Here is a 15162-nt window from a genome sequence, read left to right as displayed (position 1 = left end):
GCGACTAGCACATCAGAGTATGTCATGTCTATATTGGCAAAGTACTTGTTGTTTGTGTCTGTGTACAATTCCAATAATGTATATTAAATGTGTGATAAATTTCTGATGAAAACAAATGGTGAACATTAAACTGTGGGATATACCAGTACATTTTCTTTTGAGCCAGGAATATTGTGGTGAGTTTATTTAATAGATCTTATGGTTAAACCGTTTATTTGAATCCCTGCCTTCACAACAGGTTTTCTTTTCTTTATGTTTAAGGTGTCTTTTAAAAACTGCTTTATATTTTTTGGCCAAAGTTTATTTGAACTAATTTCTCTATACAGTTGTGGTTTACTTACTTTGTTCTCTTCTTGCGAAGACAAATGATAATTACAAGTAGTGCTATCACCAGGATAAAAAACACACCAGCTCCTACAGCTATTGCAATAATAATTTCTGAAAGAAAAAGATAAATTCATTTATTTAGTATAAATTATTAAGTCCTTTATTTGTAATAACAGGTTTAATAAAAGAAGGAGAATGCATAAGCCATTGGAAACTGTGGTTAGGTGGAGAAATTTTGTCACAATGCTTTTATAGCCCATAATGTGATAGAGCGAATTTTTTATTGCAAAAATGAACTGATCACAATATCTACAACAGGAACTATGTTTTAAAGAGTTGACATTGCATTGGGTCTTTGCTTAATTTGCCTCAGAAAAAACTGAAATGTATGAGCATGTACTGTGTAATAGAAATAGCAAAGGCTAAAATATTCCTTATGTCCATGCTTAAGAAATTTGTATTATTGATTGTCTTATATTAAATAAGTTTTTTAACCAAATTATTTATGCACAAAGATTATTTATTATTGTATCAGTAGAATACCAGTGATTCATTTGATTCAACAACAGGGTCTAAATCCACAGACTTTTGTTGATACAGCTTTTATTCACGGGAAGTGTGGTGCATTTTTATCGGTACTAGTAGGCTTACAGATGGGTGTTTGTTGAGGTAAACAAAAGGAATAACCTCTGATTATAGTCTGGCGAAGTATTTAGGAAGTCTAGTGTTCAGGTCAATGTGGTAGACATTGCACCCTTCTGTTCCCATATTGGAGAGGATATGAGAAACAAAATGAAACTGCCTAGTTTAGTCATACAGGTGGTCTTGTCTCTGGAGTTACTGTACTGTGAAAACCACTCACTATGTTAAATAAATCTTTGTAATAAGTTATATTTCGCATGGGAAACAATTTAGGTTTTGTAAAGAGAGCTGGGTTCTACTGTTTACACTAGGACTCAATATTCAGTTGTAGGTTTACATCATATATTTTTGAAGTATGTCAAAATGACAAATGATGAAAAATAGGCTTTTGAAATAAGTTGGTATTTGACATGTGAATTATGCACTGTATTTCTATATATTACGATAATTACTCGATCCTTTCAAAGGGCAAAAATGAGCAAACTTTCAAATACTAAATTTTATAATCACAAAAAATTATATTTCTATATAGAATTTGTGGTGCTTTACTGCACAGAATACAACAATAGTTGAGTAGCCTGCTTTTTAATTTTGTTGCTACAACCAAGGAGTTCTAAATGTCGGAACTCCTTGATGCAGCTCAGTAAGAGTGTTCTGTATATAAAAAATTAAGATTTAAAAATCACAGTATCTGTAAAATTCACAATTTTTCCCCATTGAAAAGATTGAGTAATTATCATACCTGTACTCACCTGTTGGCAGTTGGTTTTGTACTGGGGTCTGGTATACTGTAGTATTGTTTAACTGGGGTGCCAGGGTTGGTGGGTTGATGGTAGAGTTAGATTCCACCGTGTACGTCACATTTACAGTGACAGTCCCATTTGTGTCCATCGTGGCAACTACGATTATTTCCTAGAGTGCTATTGTGATGACAGTGTAGAAGTTCAGCTGTCTTGATGAAGGTTTTCTGCTGCAATATAAAATAAACAGTAGCTTTTTAACTGAATTTCATAATATAAATCACGACTCGGGCAGGATGCCCATGAGGATGCTTACAGTTACAGTAATGCCCACTACAATTGTTTCCTAGTTTTGTTGTGATGCCAGAGTAAAGGTTCAACTGTCTAATTGAAGGTCCTCTGCTGCAATATAGAATAAACAGTAGCATTCTAACTGAATTTCATAATATTAATCACAACTCGGGATGCTTACAGTAATGCCAACTACAACTGTTTCCTATTTCTGTTGTGATACCAGAGTAAAGGAACAGCTCAGTCCGGAAGAAGGTCTTTTGCTGCAATATGGAATATACATAGCATATCTTTCATTATATTAATCATGAGTCAGGCAGGATGTGCATGAGGATACTAACTAGCTTTTGAACCTTGGGTAAAGAAAATACAGAAGTTTAATATTTTCCCCAATTTGTGTATGAGTGTAAATATTTTAATAGCTGCCTGACTTGCAAGACTCAAGGAGCTGGGGGGGGGGGGGGGGGGGGGGGTACCTAAGCCTAATAATAATAGTAATAATTGAATAATAATAATAAGTAATAGGTAAATAGTTAAACATATAATTATATTATAGTATTTGGTAGGATAAGAAGGAGGATGTTGTTATGGGTTTTGTTATGGTCCAAAACTTGTCAAGACCTGTAGAGGAATATTGCAGAGAAATTCAGTAATTCACAAATCACATTTTAGGAATGTGAGGAAAAAGGTTTCAGTGTTAAGGTGGGAGTGGTACCCTAAAAGCTCTTTCTGCATCCACACAAGGACAGCTATTGCTTCCATGCTGTCAATTTAAAAATCTTTTGAAAAAATATTTAAATTGACAAATTTGCTTTGTCAAAAATTCAAAGTAATTCTCTCATTCATGAACCAGAAACTGAAAGTAAAAGTTGTAGGTGTATAACAAAGTGAACAATTTAAACACAGAACAAAGGCAAATGTATGTGCCAACAATATCAAATAAAATACCATATGGAAGCTAATGAATCAAGTGGAATGTTTTGAAAATGAATCAGTCATATCAGCAGTCTTACTAGCACTCCATGATACCACAACTTTAATTAAAAGTATTTCATGTCACCACAACAAGAACAATTGAGTACATGTAAGCATGATGTTATTAACTAGACATAACCAACAGCATTATACTGTGCTATCTTAAAAAACGTACAAATGTGGTAAAACTTATTAAAGGGCACATGGTACACTTGTACATCTAATTTACCTGATCTATATTACCTGTGTGCACCAGCCGGTATTCTTCACTTTTCTGGTTCACTAACCCTATACTAGCTTAGTTGTCTTGATTTTCCCACCTACATACAGGCATTTTCATGAGTCATCTATGTATATGGTGGCCTCTTTTCAGTTCAGGTTACAGTTTGAACATTTTAACAACAATTAAGCTACCTGTGCTTGTTACATGTAAGTTCTGACAATAAGGCCAAAACTTTCAGGTGCATGTAGGTCAGATAAAGGATGTCTTCGCACGAGTTCCCAGTATATGCAAGAAGAATAGGGTATTTAGGTCAGTCAGGATTTTACTGAACATACATTGTGTAATATGCAAATAATACCTTGATGCAGTGATTGAAAATTATGTCACCTCTGGTATTCTGTTATACTTACATTTACTTGTACCATACACTTACTCACCTGTGTATAACTGTATATGTTACTCAGTCTGATGAGAAGGATTTGAGATTTAGTTCATGGCGCGCATGGTTCATACATGTACTCATTCCTTACTCTTGTCACACTTCCTGTGAGCACATAGATTGCGACCAGGAACTTAACTGAGACCCACTATAGTGAGAATAAAGTGTCTTAATGTAAGCAGGTCAAGTCTGGCTATTAATAGGACTGCAATTTTTCCCACCTCTGCCATAAGTCCTGGAAGGTTTAAGGTGCGTGTTTTCGTTGAAAACTGCTTTGAAAGTTATTTTTTTTCAACTCATGTTTATATGGAAACCTGTATAGATAAATTGCCCCCACTGTGTTAAATTAAATGTGTACAAATGCAAATTAATTTCATCTAATTAAAAAAACTCACATGCACTGTACATATACTGATACTTTTAGTATTATATTTATTTATATTGGTTTCTTTTGTTACTTAATTATTTTACAGAGAAGTTAGGACAAATTCAGTTGTGTATGCTTGGGTACATCAGCTTTGAGGCCATAAAATTTTATTAGATTATAATAAATAATGATTATGTAACATCTAAAATCTTATCTCAAGACCAAGGTTTATATGCAGGTTATGAAGAACTTGGGATGGCATCCATATATCTTTAGAAAAATTAAGGATGCGTCATCTTTTAAAAACTATTGTTCCCGTTATGTACATAGTACGATATAGTGTGCTTGCATTTTGGCAGGCATTTTCCAATGGACGCTTTCCTTAATTTAATATTTTCTTTAAATCCACAATGCGTGTTTCACTTAGCATCTTGGTATTATTAGGTATGGTTCTCTTTAAATAATTTACAAGCAATTTCTGTAGATTCCATTGCTGCTTCTTAATTTGGTAAGAAATGTGGTCTAACTGTCTTCTTTTCATTTTTTTTTTTTTTTTGATCAGTTCTTTTATTTTTAATCTGGGCTGTTTTTATCTGATCCCACTTGAGAAGTATGTCACTTTTCTGTAACAGAATAATAAGTTACATACTTTGAGCAGTTGCCCTAAGGTGCAAGCATAATGGTCAGAACTACTAATGAAATTTAATGATGAATAAACAAGTAAAAAGTGAAAAATATGAACATATACATTATTTTTGCATTTTGTACCATTTTTGAGCTTTCGCTTTTGCAAATTTCAAAATGATTTATAATGCAGGGTAGAAGCTGCTGAAATGATTTTGTGTATGTGCTGTTATGGACTTTCCAGTTTATTTACCATTTTTTTAAAACTACAGTAACTTAATTTATAAATGTATAATTGTGCTTATTTGCAGGTAGAGCCTCCAGATGTATTGACAAGAGTTAGTGAATATGTGCCAGAAATAGCTGACTTTGTGCAGAAAGTTATAGATAATGGATATGCGTAAGTTTCATTTGTATAATTTAAGTGATTAACGTGATATATAGATAAAAGAAAAAACTGATGAGAGTCAGTGAAATTGTGTACCTGAAATTGCTAACTTTGGGTAAAAATTAGAGACAATATGGATTTAGATGTTTCTACATGTGCATGGTGATTACCAAGATAGGCCTGTTTTTGTTTTAACTGTGGAAGGATATTCTTTGCAATTAAAACATCATATGATTTTTTAAAGTTAATTTCTTTAAAAAGAATATTTCAACATGTTTTAGTCAAAAGTCTAGTTGATATGTACAGTGTATATAATATAAAAAATCTGTTTTACAGTTATGAGTCCAATGGGTCTGTATATTTTGATACATCAAAGTTCAGCAAAGCAGAAGGTCACTACTATGCCAAGCTGGTTCCCGAGGCCTATGGGGATGCAAAAGCCTTGCAGGAGGGGGAAGGTAGGCCATATTCAGATGATTTCTCACAATGTACATGTATTTATATATGCCAGTGCCCTCCTATGCACTTATATTTTTTAAATTCACTTTTGACATGGTAAATACATGTATGTTTTGACTTTTAGACATGGTACAGTATCTGGAAAATTTGAAGATTAACATTGTGTCACATGCTGTATTACTCATATGTACTGCTACAACATGCTTGCAGGCTCTAACATATAGGCTCAGAATATCACAATTCCATTTACTGTGTCAGTGATCACAGGACCTCTTTTAGCTTTAGCTATTACCCTATTTTGCAAATTTGATGAATTAGTAGGAAGGACTGTATGGTTTTTTAAGTGCTTAAAGGGATAATAACTCATTTTGGTGGGAAGAGTGCCATTTCCATACTTAACAACAGTAAATGAATCTGCTCTGACATTGAAAGTTAATTGATAGTTTTTGAAACATGTTTTTTTTTGTAAAAAAAATCTCTTAAGAGAAAATTACAGTGGGTAGTCATCAGTGAAGGTTCCCGTGGTCCAATTGCAAGCAGAGATTTCAGAATAATTAAGATAATCGCTGCTTTGGTGGTAAAATGGAATTTATTATATTTCTTTGTATTGTTTACAGTGTCTTTATTGTGAAATTTTGAATCTCATAAAAAAGCTGTTATCCCTTTAATAAAACATTTTATAGCCCTTGACAGTGTTCCACTGAAAGTACAGTTTCTTATAACAGAGTTGCAGTATTGAGTGCTATGGAATGGATAAAGTACTTGAAAACTTGCTATATTTTTTACTGTTGTACTACACAAACTAGTGGTTTTAACAGTTTACTGGAGACTAATATCTTGTGACTCATTAAAAATGCCAGAGCCATGCTGAGCAAAAAAGTTAGTTTTCTGGAACTCGGGGTGACTCATGGCTGATGACTTTACATTCTTTACTCCAAGGTGACCTGAGTATTTCCCAGGACAGACTGGACGAGAAGAGGGGCCCCAATGACTTTGCCTTGTGGAAGGCATCCAAACCAGGGGAACCTAGCTGGGATTCACCTTGGGGAAAGGTACTCAGCCCTCTCTCTCTCTCTCTCTCTCTCTCTCTCTCATGTGTGATTTTGTCGTTGTATTTGACATGATTTCATGGAAAAAAACTGTCATAACTAAATATTTGTTTTACAGCACTGTATACTAGCAAACATGAACTTTTAAGGACAAACTGCATTTGCAGGTTACATTCACACTACTTAATAATCATATACATTCAGTTTTCCATTTTACTTTCAGATTTGATTACACTTTTGCTGTAAGATTTATAAAGCATTGGGGCTAGTTTTTTAACAATCAACTGGGCATTTCTTACATGATTTTTTTTCTGTTTATAACTGTACTCAGGGTCGCCCAGGTTGGCACATTGAGTGTTCCGCAATGGCCAGTTGTATCATGGGCGAGTCAATGGACATTCACACAGGTGGCTTTGATCTCAAGTTTCCACACCATGACAATGAACTGGCACAATCAGAGGTGATTTAACCTTGTACAGTAAGACCTGGCTGTCTTAGACTCAATATTAGATGAGAAGTTATACATTAATGTTCCTGATGGGTTTTAAATGAAAGAATAGATTTTAATCTTTCAATCATGAAAACACCTTTTAGCATATGACAATTTCATATTGGTATGGCAATAAATAGAAGTAATGCTGGCAATGTTGAAAAATTATAATCAGCTACCACATACAATTCAGAGTAATCAATAGGAAAGAAGGAACTAAAGTTGTGTTATGTTATCAACTTTTTTCATATTGCCAGGCATATTATGGTAATGACAATTGGGTCAGATATTTCCTTCACTCTGGTCACTTGACCATAGCAGGATGTAAGATGTCGAAGTCTCTGAAGAATTTCATCACAATAAAAGAGGCTCTCCAGAAAAACTCATCAAGACAGCTGCGACTTGCTTTTCTTCTCCATTCCTGGAAGGACACGCTGGATTATAGTGATAACACTATGGAGATTGCCATGCAGTATGAAAAACATCTGAACGTATGTTGATTATTTATAGCTTTTTATGAGTATTTGTGTATGTGACTTTGGTTAAGGTTTATGGAATGTATTTCAGTAGTACTTTTAATTAGCTAACTTGTGATATATATAAATTACCAATATTGTTATGTTGCGAGTTAATGCTGTATGAAAATGTAGAGAATTTCCATAGATCTGTTTGGCAGAAAATTTATCTTCAATGTAATGATGTTTCAAATCCAGGCTCCAAGATATTTTGTGTTGATGATGAACTGTATTGAATTAATGTATTAATTCACTAAGTAAGACTTTTGTTTAAACATCAAATATTCAGAATATGTGTCATAAGATTCATCCCCATTGTTATACCTTTATGATTTTTTTTTTGCCAGGAATTTTTTCTGACAGTGAAGGATATTCTGAGGAACACTCCTTCGTCTGGTCCAGATTCATTTGACAAATGGCATACAGAAGAGTGCCAACTGAATACAAAGTAAGTAATAGAGTTGTTACTGAATTGGTGATTACTCAGTCAAGAACATGGATTAAAGATTTTCACAAAAGAAGTGTTTTGGTAGCAATGCTGTAAGACAGCAACTGACACAAATGATGTACATTGTTAATCTTCAATTTTTCCAGACACTGTCACCTTGTTTTTTAAAGTTAGAACATATATTATGCCATGCTAATCTTTTAAATTCATACTTTGTGAAAAATTTAGTCTATCCTTGTGTCAGAAAGTACCTTGCTGTAGTGTTTGAAAGTGATAGCTCTAAGACTAAAAAAAGTAAAATTATACTAGAAATAGTGATGCATGTGAAAGTTTGAAATATGGACTCCAGAATAAATAATTGGGTCATATATTTACATTACTGAATGTCAAGAATTACATTATAGACAGTTATACAAAATTTAATTACAACCTTCATTCGGACTTAAGATTATATTAACGTGAATTTGATTATTAATTTTTTCAGATTTTTGGAAAAGAGAACAGGTGTTCATGAAGCTCTCTGTGGTAAGGATATCTGCATTAATTTCGAGTTTGTATAATATTGCTCCAATGCATTAAAGATGATGACACCTTTTGTGGTTACTATTACATTTGATTTGAAATTATGTAACAAGAACATAATGGCTTGACAAAATAATAATGGCACATTTGGATTGTGTTCATTGCTCAATTCTTTCTCTAGATTCCATAGACACACGCAGTGCTATGGAGAATATACGCGACCTAGTCACAGCCTCTAACTCGTACATCAGTGTCAGGAGGAGCGCCAAAGTCACACCGAATAGACTTCTGCTCCTCAACATAGCCAAGTATGTCACAAGGATGATGAGGGTATGTTGGTCACTTTGTCATTGTGATAGCCATTTTTACTTTTTGTGTGTGTTTGCATGTGTGTTGTGCCTTCTGATAATAAGAATGTATATTTTGTTAGATGGCAAACATTAATTTTTGAGAAAAATAAATTGTATGCTCATTGTGAAGTACATGTCATTTATGTCTCCTCCATCTTATTTATCACTGTCAACCGACCTGTCAATTATATGTAATAAGAAAACAAGCAAAAGCTATTGTTATTCCAAGAAATGGTGGTTTTATTTTGGGGGATAATTTGTCAAATGAAGTACCTGGAAACAATTGTCTTCTTGGGTCTGCATTTGCTTATATTGTCCTCTCAACCGATCATCATTTGTATATTGGAAATTACTTAAATAAGATATTATTATTGTCAATCGATTTCAGTCATATGAATGTAAGTGTATTTCTTAACTGAATTTGTTTGAATTTACTCATTGATGCTAATCTCAATTCAGGTTTTTGGTGCTATTGATGGAGAAGAAACCATAGGTTTTCCACAAGGTTCTGGACAAACTGCCAATGTAAGTGTGTTGTGTAAGTTAGGTTGTGTTAAGTCCAGCCCATATGAGGCATTCTCTAACAGGAGCGAAGTCGTATTACAAAGCTACATTAATATATGATGTGTGTGTTATGAAAAAATGGGTTACGTATTCAAATATGTTTATGGAAAAAAATCTTTATGGTTTATCTTATTTAATTATTTTCAGTTAGATTTAGGAGCAGTGATATATGGTTAAGGATTATATATTTAGGGTCTTTATTTTATTAAATAATTTATATTTAGTTTCAAGTACTAAAATGAATCATAGGATATGCAGAAGAACTGAAAATTATCAATTGTCTTTTTTTATACAGATTGAAGACACAGTTATGCCATATCTAGCTTGCTTTGCCAACTTTAGAGAATTGGTCAGAAAGGTTGCTAGGGAACAAAAAGGTATAACTAATTCAAGTTCAAACATGACTTTTGTTATCTAGATTTAAAAAAAGAAATTTTTCAGTGTGTGTAAGGAATTTAAAGCTCATATTTTCATTATTTTAAGTATGAGATATAGCTATATTTTGTAAAACATATTTTGCCTTGTATTTGGAATATGTTATGCTCAAGTAACAAAATATTATTTTTTTTACAGTTACAGATATTTTGAAGTTTTGCGACCAGGTGCGAGATGATGATCTTCCAAATCTAGGAGTGAGACTTGAGGACCACGAAGGTATAATCAGATTGTAGTTATTATTTTAGTTTGTACTTGTGGCATTGGGAATGAGTCAGTAGATAAAAATAAGTTTGATCGCATTGTGCATGAATCAGGCGAAAAAAATTGATCCGTCACCACGAAATCTATCGTGCCATAATCACCATATGTAATTCTGATTCAAGACTATCCATTTGAGTCAGTATAAGGTGGCAAATATAATATGGAAATTTGATGTTTTCGGATTATAAAGAATACTTTTCGTAGCATAATTGTTTAGATGGAAATTTGATGTGATGGTACAAATAAAAAAAAAATCAACTTTTCTTGAAAGAGACTTAACAACACCTATGACGCATGGCATTTCAACCTTGTCAGGTATAGGATCAAGGCCCTTTGAGGAATGGTCAAAACATCATGCCTCATTGGTAGTAAAAACACATTAGGGCTCATTCCCATTGAAAACAATCAGTCTACATAGATCAATCCAAATCTGCAGGCATTTTCTCTGCATATTATCAGTTTAATAAACACTCCTCCACCTGGCATTGAGTAGAATACAGAAATACTGCTGGTTATACTAGTACATTGGAAACAAGAGGAGGCATGTTTAACTGTTAAAATGATTGCATTAAGAGTGACCTCATACAGTATGATCAATCTACAGCTTATACTCTTTAAAATTGATTTACTTTTCATTATCATCACACAAAAAAACTGTTTCACATTCACCAATGTCATAAATATTATGTATAATTACTTTTAAATTCATTTCTTCCACTTTTTCTCTGTCTTCAGGTCAACCTCCTGTAATCAAGCTAGTTGACAAAGATACTTTAATAAAAGAAAGAGAAGATAAACTGAGGGTAAGCATATCTGTGTTATTAAAAGTAAACTGAGCAAACTTTAATGGTCATCTATAAAATGAGCTCCCATGTGTTGTGTACTGTGTCCTCTGTCTCTTGCCCTCTCTTTCTCTCTCTCTCTCTCACACACAAACACACACACACACACACACACAAACGCACACACACGCACACACACACACTTATTAACATCACTGATGAGAACGTAACTTCTGGTCCCAAAGTGTCCAAGTTTCATGGAGGTGAGTGTATTTAACAATAGACAGTCAGGGATACATTGCTAGATGAAATTAATATTCTCTCTCTCTCTCTCTCTCTCTCTCTTTCTCTCTCTCTCTCTCTCTCTCACACACACACACACAGTTGGTGAAATCCACATTCCTTTTGACATTGGTCTGTCTTTAATGAGTGTCTCCTGTATCTCCTGTCTTTGAAAACTGCCCTTTTAGATTCATATATATCTGTTATTAACATTATACAGTTGGAAGAGATGAAAAGACAAGAGAAGGAAGCCAAAAAGGCAGCAAAGATGGTACAAGATGCTCAGAAAGAGGCTCAGAAACGCTTACCACCCTCTCAGATGTTTCTCAATGAAACGAGCAAATATTCCAGGTTTGATGATAAGGTTAGTAGCACAAAGAGTGTAAAATTAATGTGCATAACTTCTGTTTGTTGCAGGGGCAGATCCAGAGGTACATGTATTTTCTGGCAGTTTTCCAAATTATCTTTGTCAATCCATCCTCCATTTTTGACTGTCTTTTGAGAGAAAAGAAAAAGATGTCCATCATTGTAAACTTGAAAATTCTGACCGTCTTCCGGAAGACCCAGACTGCCCCTGTCCACCCATGTGTTGAATGCTTAAAAGTGAAAAAGAACACAACTCATGCTCACAGGCTTGAAACAGCTTTGAACCATTTTGACTTAATAAGTATCAAACAACATTGTCTCTTCATCATACAGTCAAACAAGGTATTGTAGCAGATGGCTAAAAGCAAAACTATCTAATTTTAGACGGTCAAGCATAACTGACATTTTTCATAGTAGCCATTAATTGTACCACCAGCGTAGGCGCTGGCGGTACACATGGTTTTAGTCCCGACCCGTATGTTCCGCCGGCTCCTGCGGCTCCTGCGGCTCCTGCGGCTCCGCCGCCAAGTCACCGTTACCGCTTCTCCTCCTAGACGGTAAGGGCCTCCATACCCATCTCATGGATTTAGGTCACCTATAATCTCAACTCGTTCCACGTAAAATTTGGGCTTTGTCGGTATTGGGGTCTAGGTGTGGCACTCATTGCAATGCACCCTTGTCCAAAAATGGCAAAATTAAATGCTAATTATCTCCCCTACAGAAGGAATTATGGGAAAAATTTCTACAGACAGCTTTCCAAAAGTCATATGTGTAGATTTCAAATATGCCCTTGGATTTGACCTTTGACCTTTATTTTAAGGTCAAACGGGCCAAAATTTTCAAAAAAACAAAATTTTTGCCGAAAAAAAAATTATTTGCGGTCTTATTCAGACACCACACAGACTTAACTAATAATATTAATGGAAAGTGTTACCCTTCAGGTCATCTTTCATCTCCGTGAATTTGGGGTCAATCGGTGCATTTTCACGGGAGTAGCGGCCATAAGATATCGAAACTGAAAACTGTCTCTAATTCGGGAACCGTTAATGCTAGACACCCATTCTTTTTTGCATTTTGTAGAGCATGTAAAGCCCAACACTGGAGGTGGTCTCCGTTTTTTTGTATTCCATACGGTTTTCGAGTTACGCTGTATCAAAAAGTACATATTGGTGGTGAAAGCAAAATGTGCAGTACGGTAATGGATAATAAATTTTGAACTCCGGAAAAATAAAACATAAGGCTTGGCAAAGCAGACAACTTGTGGTCAAAAATGACATTATTTCAACAAATTTGAACATCTGGAACTTCAGAGCACCTCCCATTTCAAGAATTTTGACCAAAATGACCTTTTCTTTATTTTAATTAATTTTTTTTGTAGGAAATTTATGGCACATTATGGTAACTCCAAAATTATAACATTTAGTCCCTTATATCTCCAAAACTGGCAGAGATAGGTCCATAGTTACTATTGAACTTGAATAGGAAGTCATATACTGGCAATCTAAATGTGACCTTAAAATTGACCTTTGACCTACTTTTCACCATGAACTGAACTTTGCAAATTTTGCTTCCCATTTATCTCCAAAACTTGCAGAGATAGGTCCATAGTTACTATTGAAGTTGAATAGGAAGTCATATACTGGCAATCTAAATGTGACCTTAAAATTGACCTTTGACCTACTTTTCACCATGAACTGAACTTTGCAAATTTTGCTTCCCTTTTATCTCCAAAACTGGCAGAGATAGGTCCATAGTTACTATTGAAGTTGAATAGGAAGTCATATACTGGCAATCTAAATGTGACCTTAAAATTGACCTTTGACCTACTTTTCACCATGAACTGAACTTTGCAAATTTTGCTTCCCTTTTATCTCCAAAACTGGCAGAGATAGGTCCATAGTTACTATTGAAGTTGAATAGGAAGTCATATACTGGCAATCTAAATGTGACCTTAAAATTGACCTTTGACCTACTTTACACCATGAACTGAATTTTGCAAATTTTGATTCCCTTTTATCTCCAAAACTGGCAGAGATAGGTCCATAGTTACTATTGAAGTTGAATAGGAAGTCATATACTGGCAATCCAAATGTGACCTTAAAATTGACCTTTGACCTTCTTTTCACCAAGAACTGAACTTTGCAAATTTTGCTTCCCTTTTATCTCCAAAACTGGCAGAGATAGGTCCATAGTTACTATTGAAGTTGAATAGGAAGACATATACTGGCAATCTAAATGTGACCTTAAAATTGACCTTTGACCTACTTTTCACCATGAACTGAACTTTGCAAATTTTGCTTCCCTTTTATCTCCAAAACTGGCAGAGATAGGTCCATAGTCTCTATTGAACTTGAACAGGAAGTCATATACTGGCAATCTACATGTGACCTTAAAATTGACCTTTGACCTACTTTTCACCATGAACTGAACTTTGCAAATTTTGATTCCCTTTTATCTCCAAAACTGGCAGAGATAGGTCCATAGTCTCTATTGAAGTTGAATAGGAAGTCATATACTGGCAATCTTAAAGTGACCTTAAAATTGACCTTTGACCTACTTTTCACCATGAACTGAACTTTGCATAGTTTGCTTCCCCTTTATCTCCGAAACTGGCAGAGATAGGTCCATAGTTACTATTGAACGTGAATAGGAAGTCATATACTGGCAATCTAAGTGTGACCTTGAAATTGACCTTTGACCTACTTATTATCATGAACTGAACTCTGCTAATTTCTTTCTCTTTTAACTCCAAACCTGGCAGAGATAGGCCCATAGTTACTATTGAAGTTGAATAGGAAGTCATATACTGGCAATTTACTGTGACCTTGGAATTGACCTTTGACCTACCTTGCGATGAACTTAACTTTGATTGTACCATTTTTAGTAACATATATATTTTTTGCATATTTTGAAAATTCTTGTTGATTGCATTTTTACAGCTTGTCAAGCACAAGACTGGTGGCTGTGTTCCTTATTTTGTATATGTGGGGGTCTATATGAATGCGCTTGCTCCAGCTGGTGGTACAATATTCGGAGGCGGTATCGCCTCTCTGATCCTCTAGTTTTTTCAGGGTTTACCAACTCATGATGCAGAAGGAAAAGAACTCACAAAATCAGCCTTAAAGAAACTAACAAAATTATATGAGGCTCAGCAAAAGAAGTACAATGATTACCTGAAATCGCAAGGACAGGATATGTCAAAAGCAACAGGTGGCGCAGCCAATATACCCAATGAGTAAATACCAAGATGGGACCAACTTGTGACTTGAAATTGAATATTCTGTTCTCTAGGAACCTTTGCCCATTGCATGTCTTTTACATGATAATTATGATGTAGCAAATATGTTTAGACTGCATTGAAGCTGTACTGGTTATAGCCAAAGAGAATTGATCAGTTCCAAACACATATTTGTGTTGATGCCTTATTGTGGAGACAAAGGAGTTGGACTTCATCATTTTTAGCATTTAATTACTTTGTAGCTTTACAGAGGAAAGTGTTTAAAAACACAAATGTCAGCTTTTCATGATATCATGGAACATTTATTGTAACTTTTTTCATCATATCATGGAACTATTATTGTAACTTTTTTCTTTTTCTGTGATTAAATTATGCATTTGAA

General features: G+C 34.5%; 2 protein-coding genes across 7 annotated transcripts in view; one reads left to right on the top strand and one right to left on the bottom strand.

Moving 5' to 3' along the window:
• The window catches only part of LOC106167251 (uncharacterized), a 5393-nt gene extending 1592 nt beyond the window's left edge, over positions 1-3801 (bottom strand). The window contains exons 1-4 of one of the 6 annotated variants that reach the window (XM_087000374.1): positions 3636-3776; positions 2182-2263; positions 1722-1939; positions 342-438 (exon numbers count right to left, since the gene is read on the bottom strand). In XM_087000374.1, coding sequence (XP_086856500.1) covers positions 342-438; positions 1722-1860 — 236 coding nt within the window. In that variant the 5' untranslated portion in view covers positions 1861-1939; positions 2182-2263; positions 3636-3776. Of the gene's footprint in view, positions 1-341; positions 439-1721; positions 1940-2181; positions 2264-3204; positions 3522-3635 lie in introns of those variants that run through there. The other 5 variants (XM_087000373.1, XM_013545978.2, XM_013545979.3 and 2 more) reach the window with 5 other exon arrangements.
• Positions 1-15162, top strand: part of LOC106167250 (cysteine--tRNA ligase, cytoplasmic) — a 21210-nt gene extending 6048 nt beyond the window's left edge. Inside the window, exons 8-21 of the mRNA XM_087000364.1 lie at positions 4940-5028; positions 5353-5474; positions 6415-6527; positions 6856-6984; positions 7272-7505; positions 7877-7977; positions 8462-8502; positions 8681-8829; positions 9309-9374; positions 9709-9790; positions 9987-10067; positions 10848-10915; positions 11397-11540; positions 14614-15162. Coding sequence (XP_086856490.1) covers positions 4940-5028; positions 5353-5474; positions 6415-6527; positions 6856-6984; positions 7272-7505; positions 7877-7977; positions 8462-8502; positions 8681-8829; positions 9309-9374; positions 9709-9790; positions 9987-10067; positions 10848-10915; positions 11397-11540; positions 14614-14781 — 1587 coding nt within the window. The 3' untranslated portion in view covers positions 14782-15162. The remainder of the gene's footprint in view (positions 1-4939; positions 5029-5352; positions 5475-6414; positions 6528-6855; positions 6985-7271; positions 7506-7876; positions 7978-8461; positions 8503-8680; positions 8830-9308; positions 9375-9708; positions 9791-9986; positions 10068-10847; positions 10916-11396; positions 11541-14613) is intronic.

Source organism: Lingula anatina, chromosome 1 (genome assembly GCF_051362555.1).
Source record: "Lingula anatina isolate TDL-2025a chromosome 1, LinAna3.0, whole genome shotgun sequence".
NCBI classification, from domain to species: Eukaryota; Metazoa; Brachiopoda; class Lingulata; order Lingulida; family Lingulidae; genus Lingula; species Lingula anatina.
Note: the sequence above shows the minus strand (reverse complement) of the source record. Positions and strands in the feature narration are given on the sequence as shown.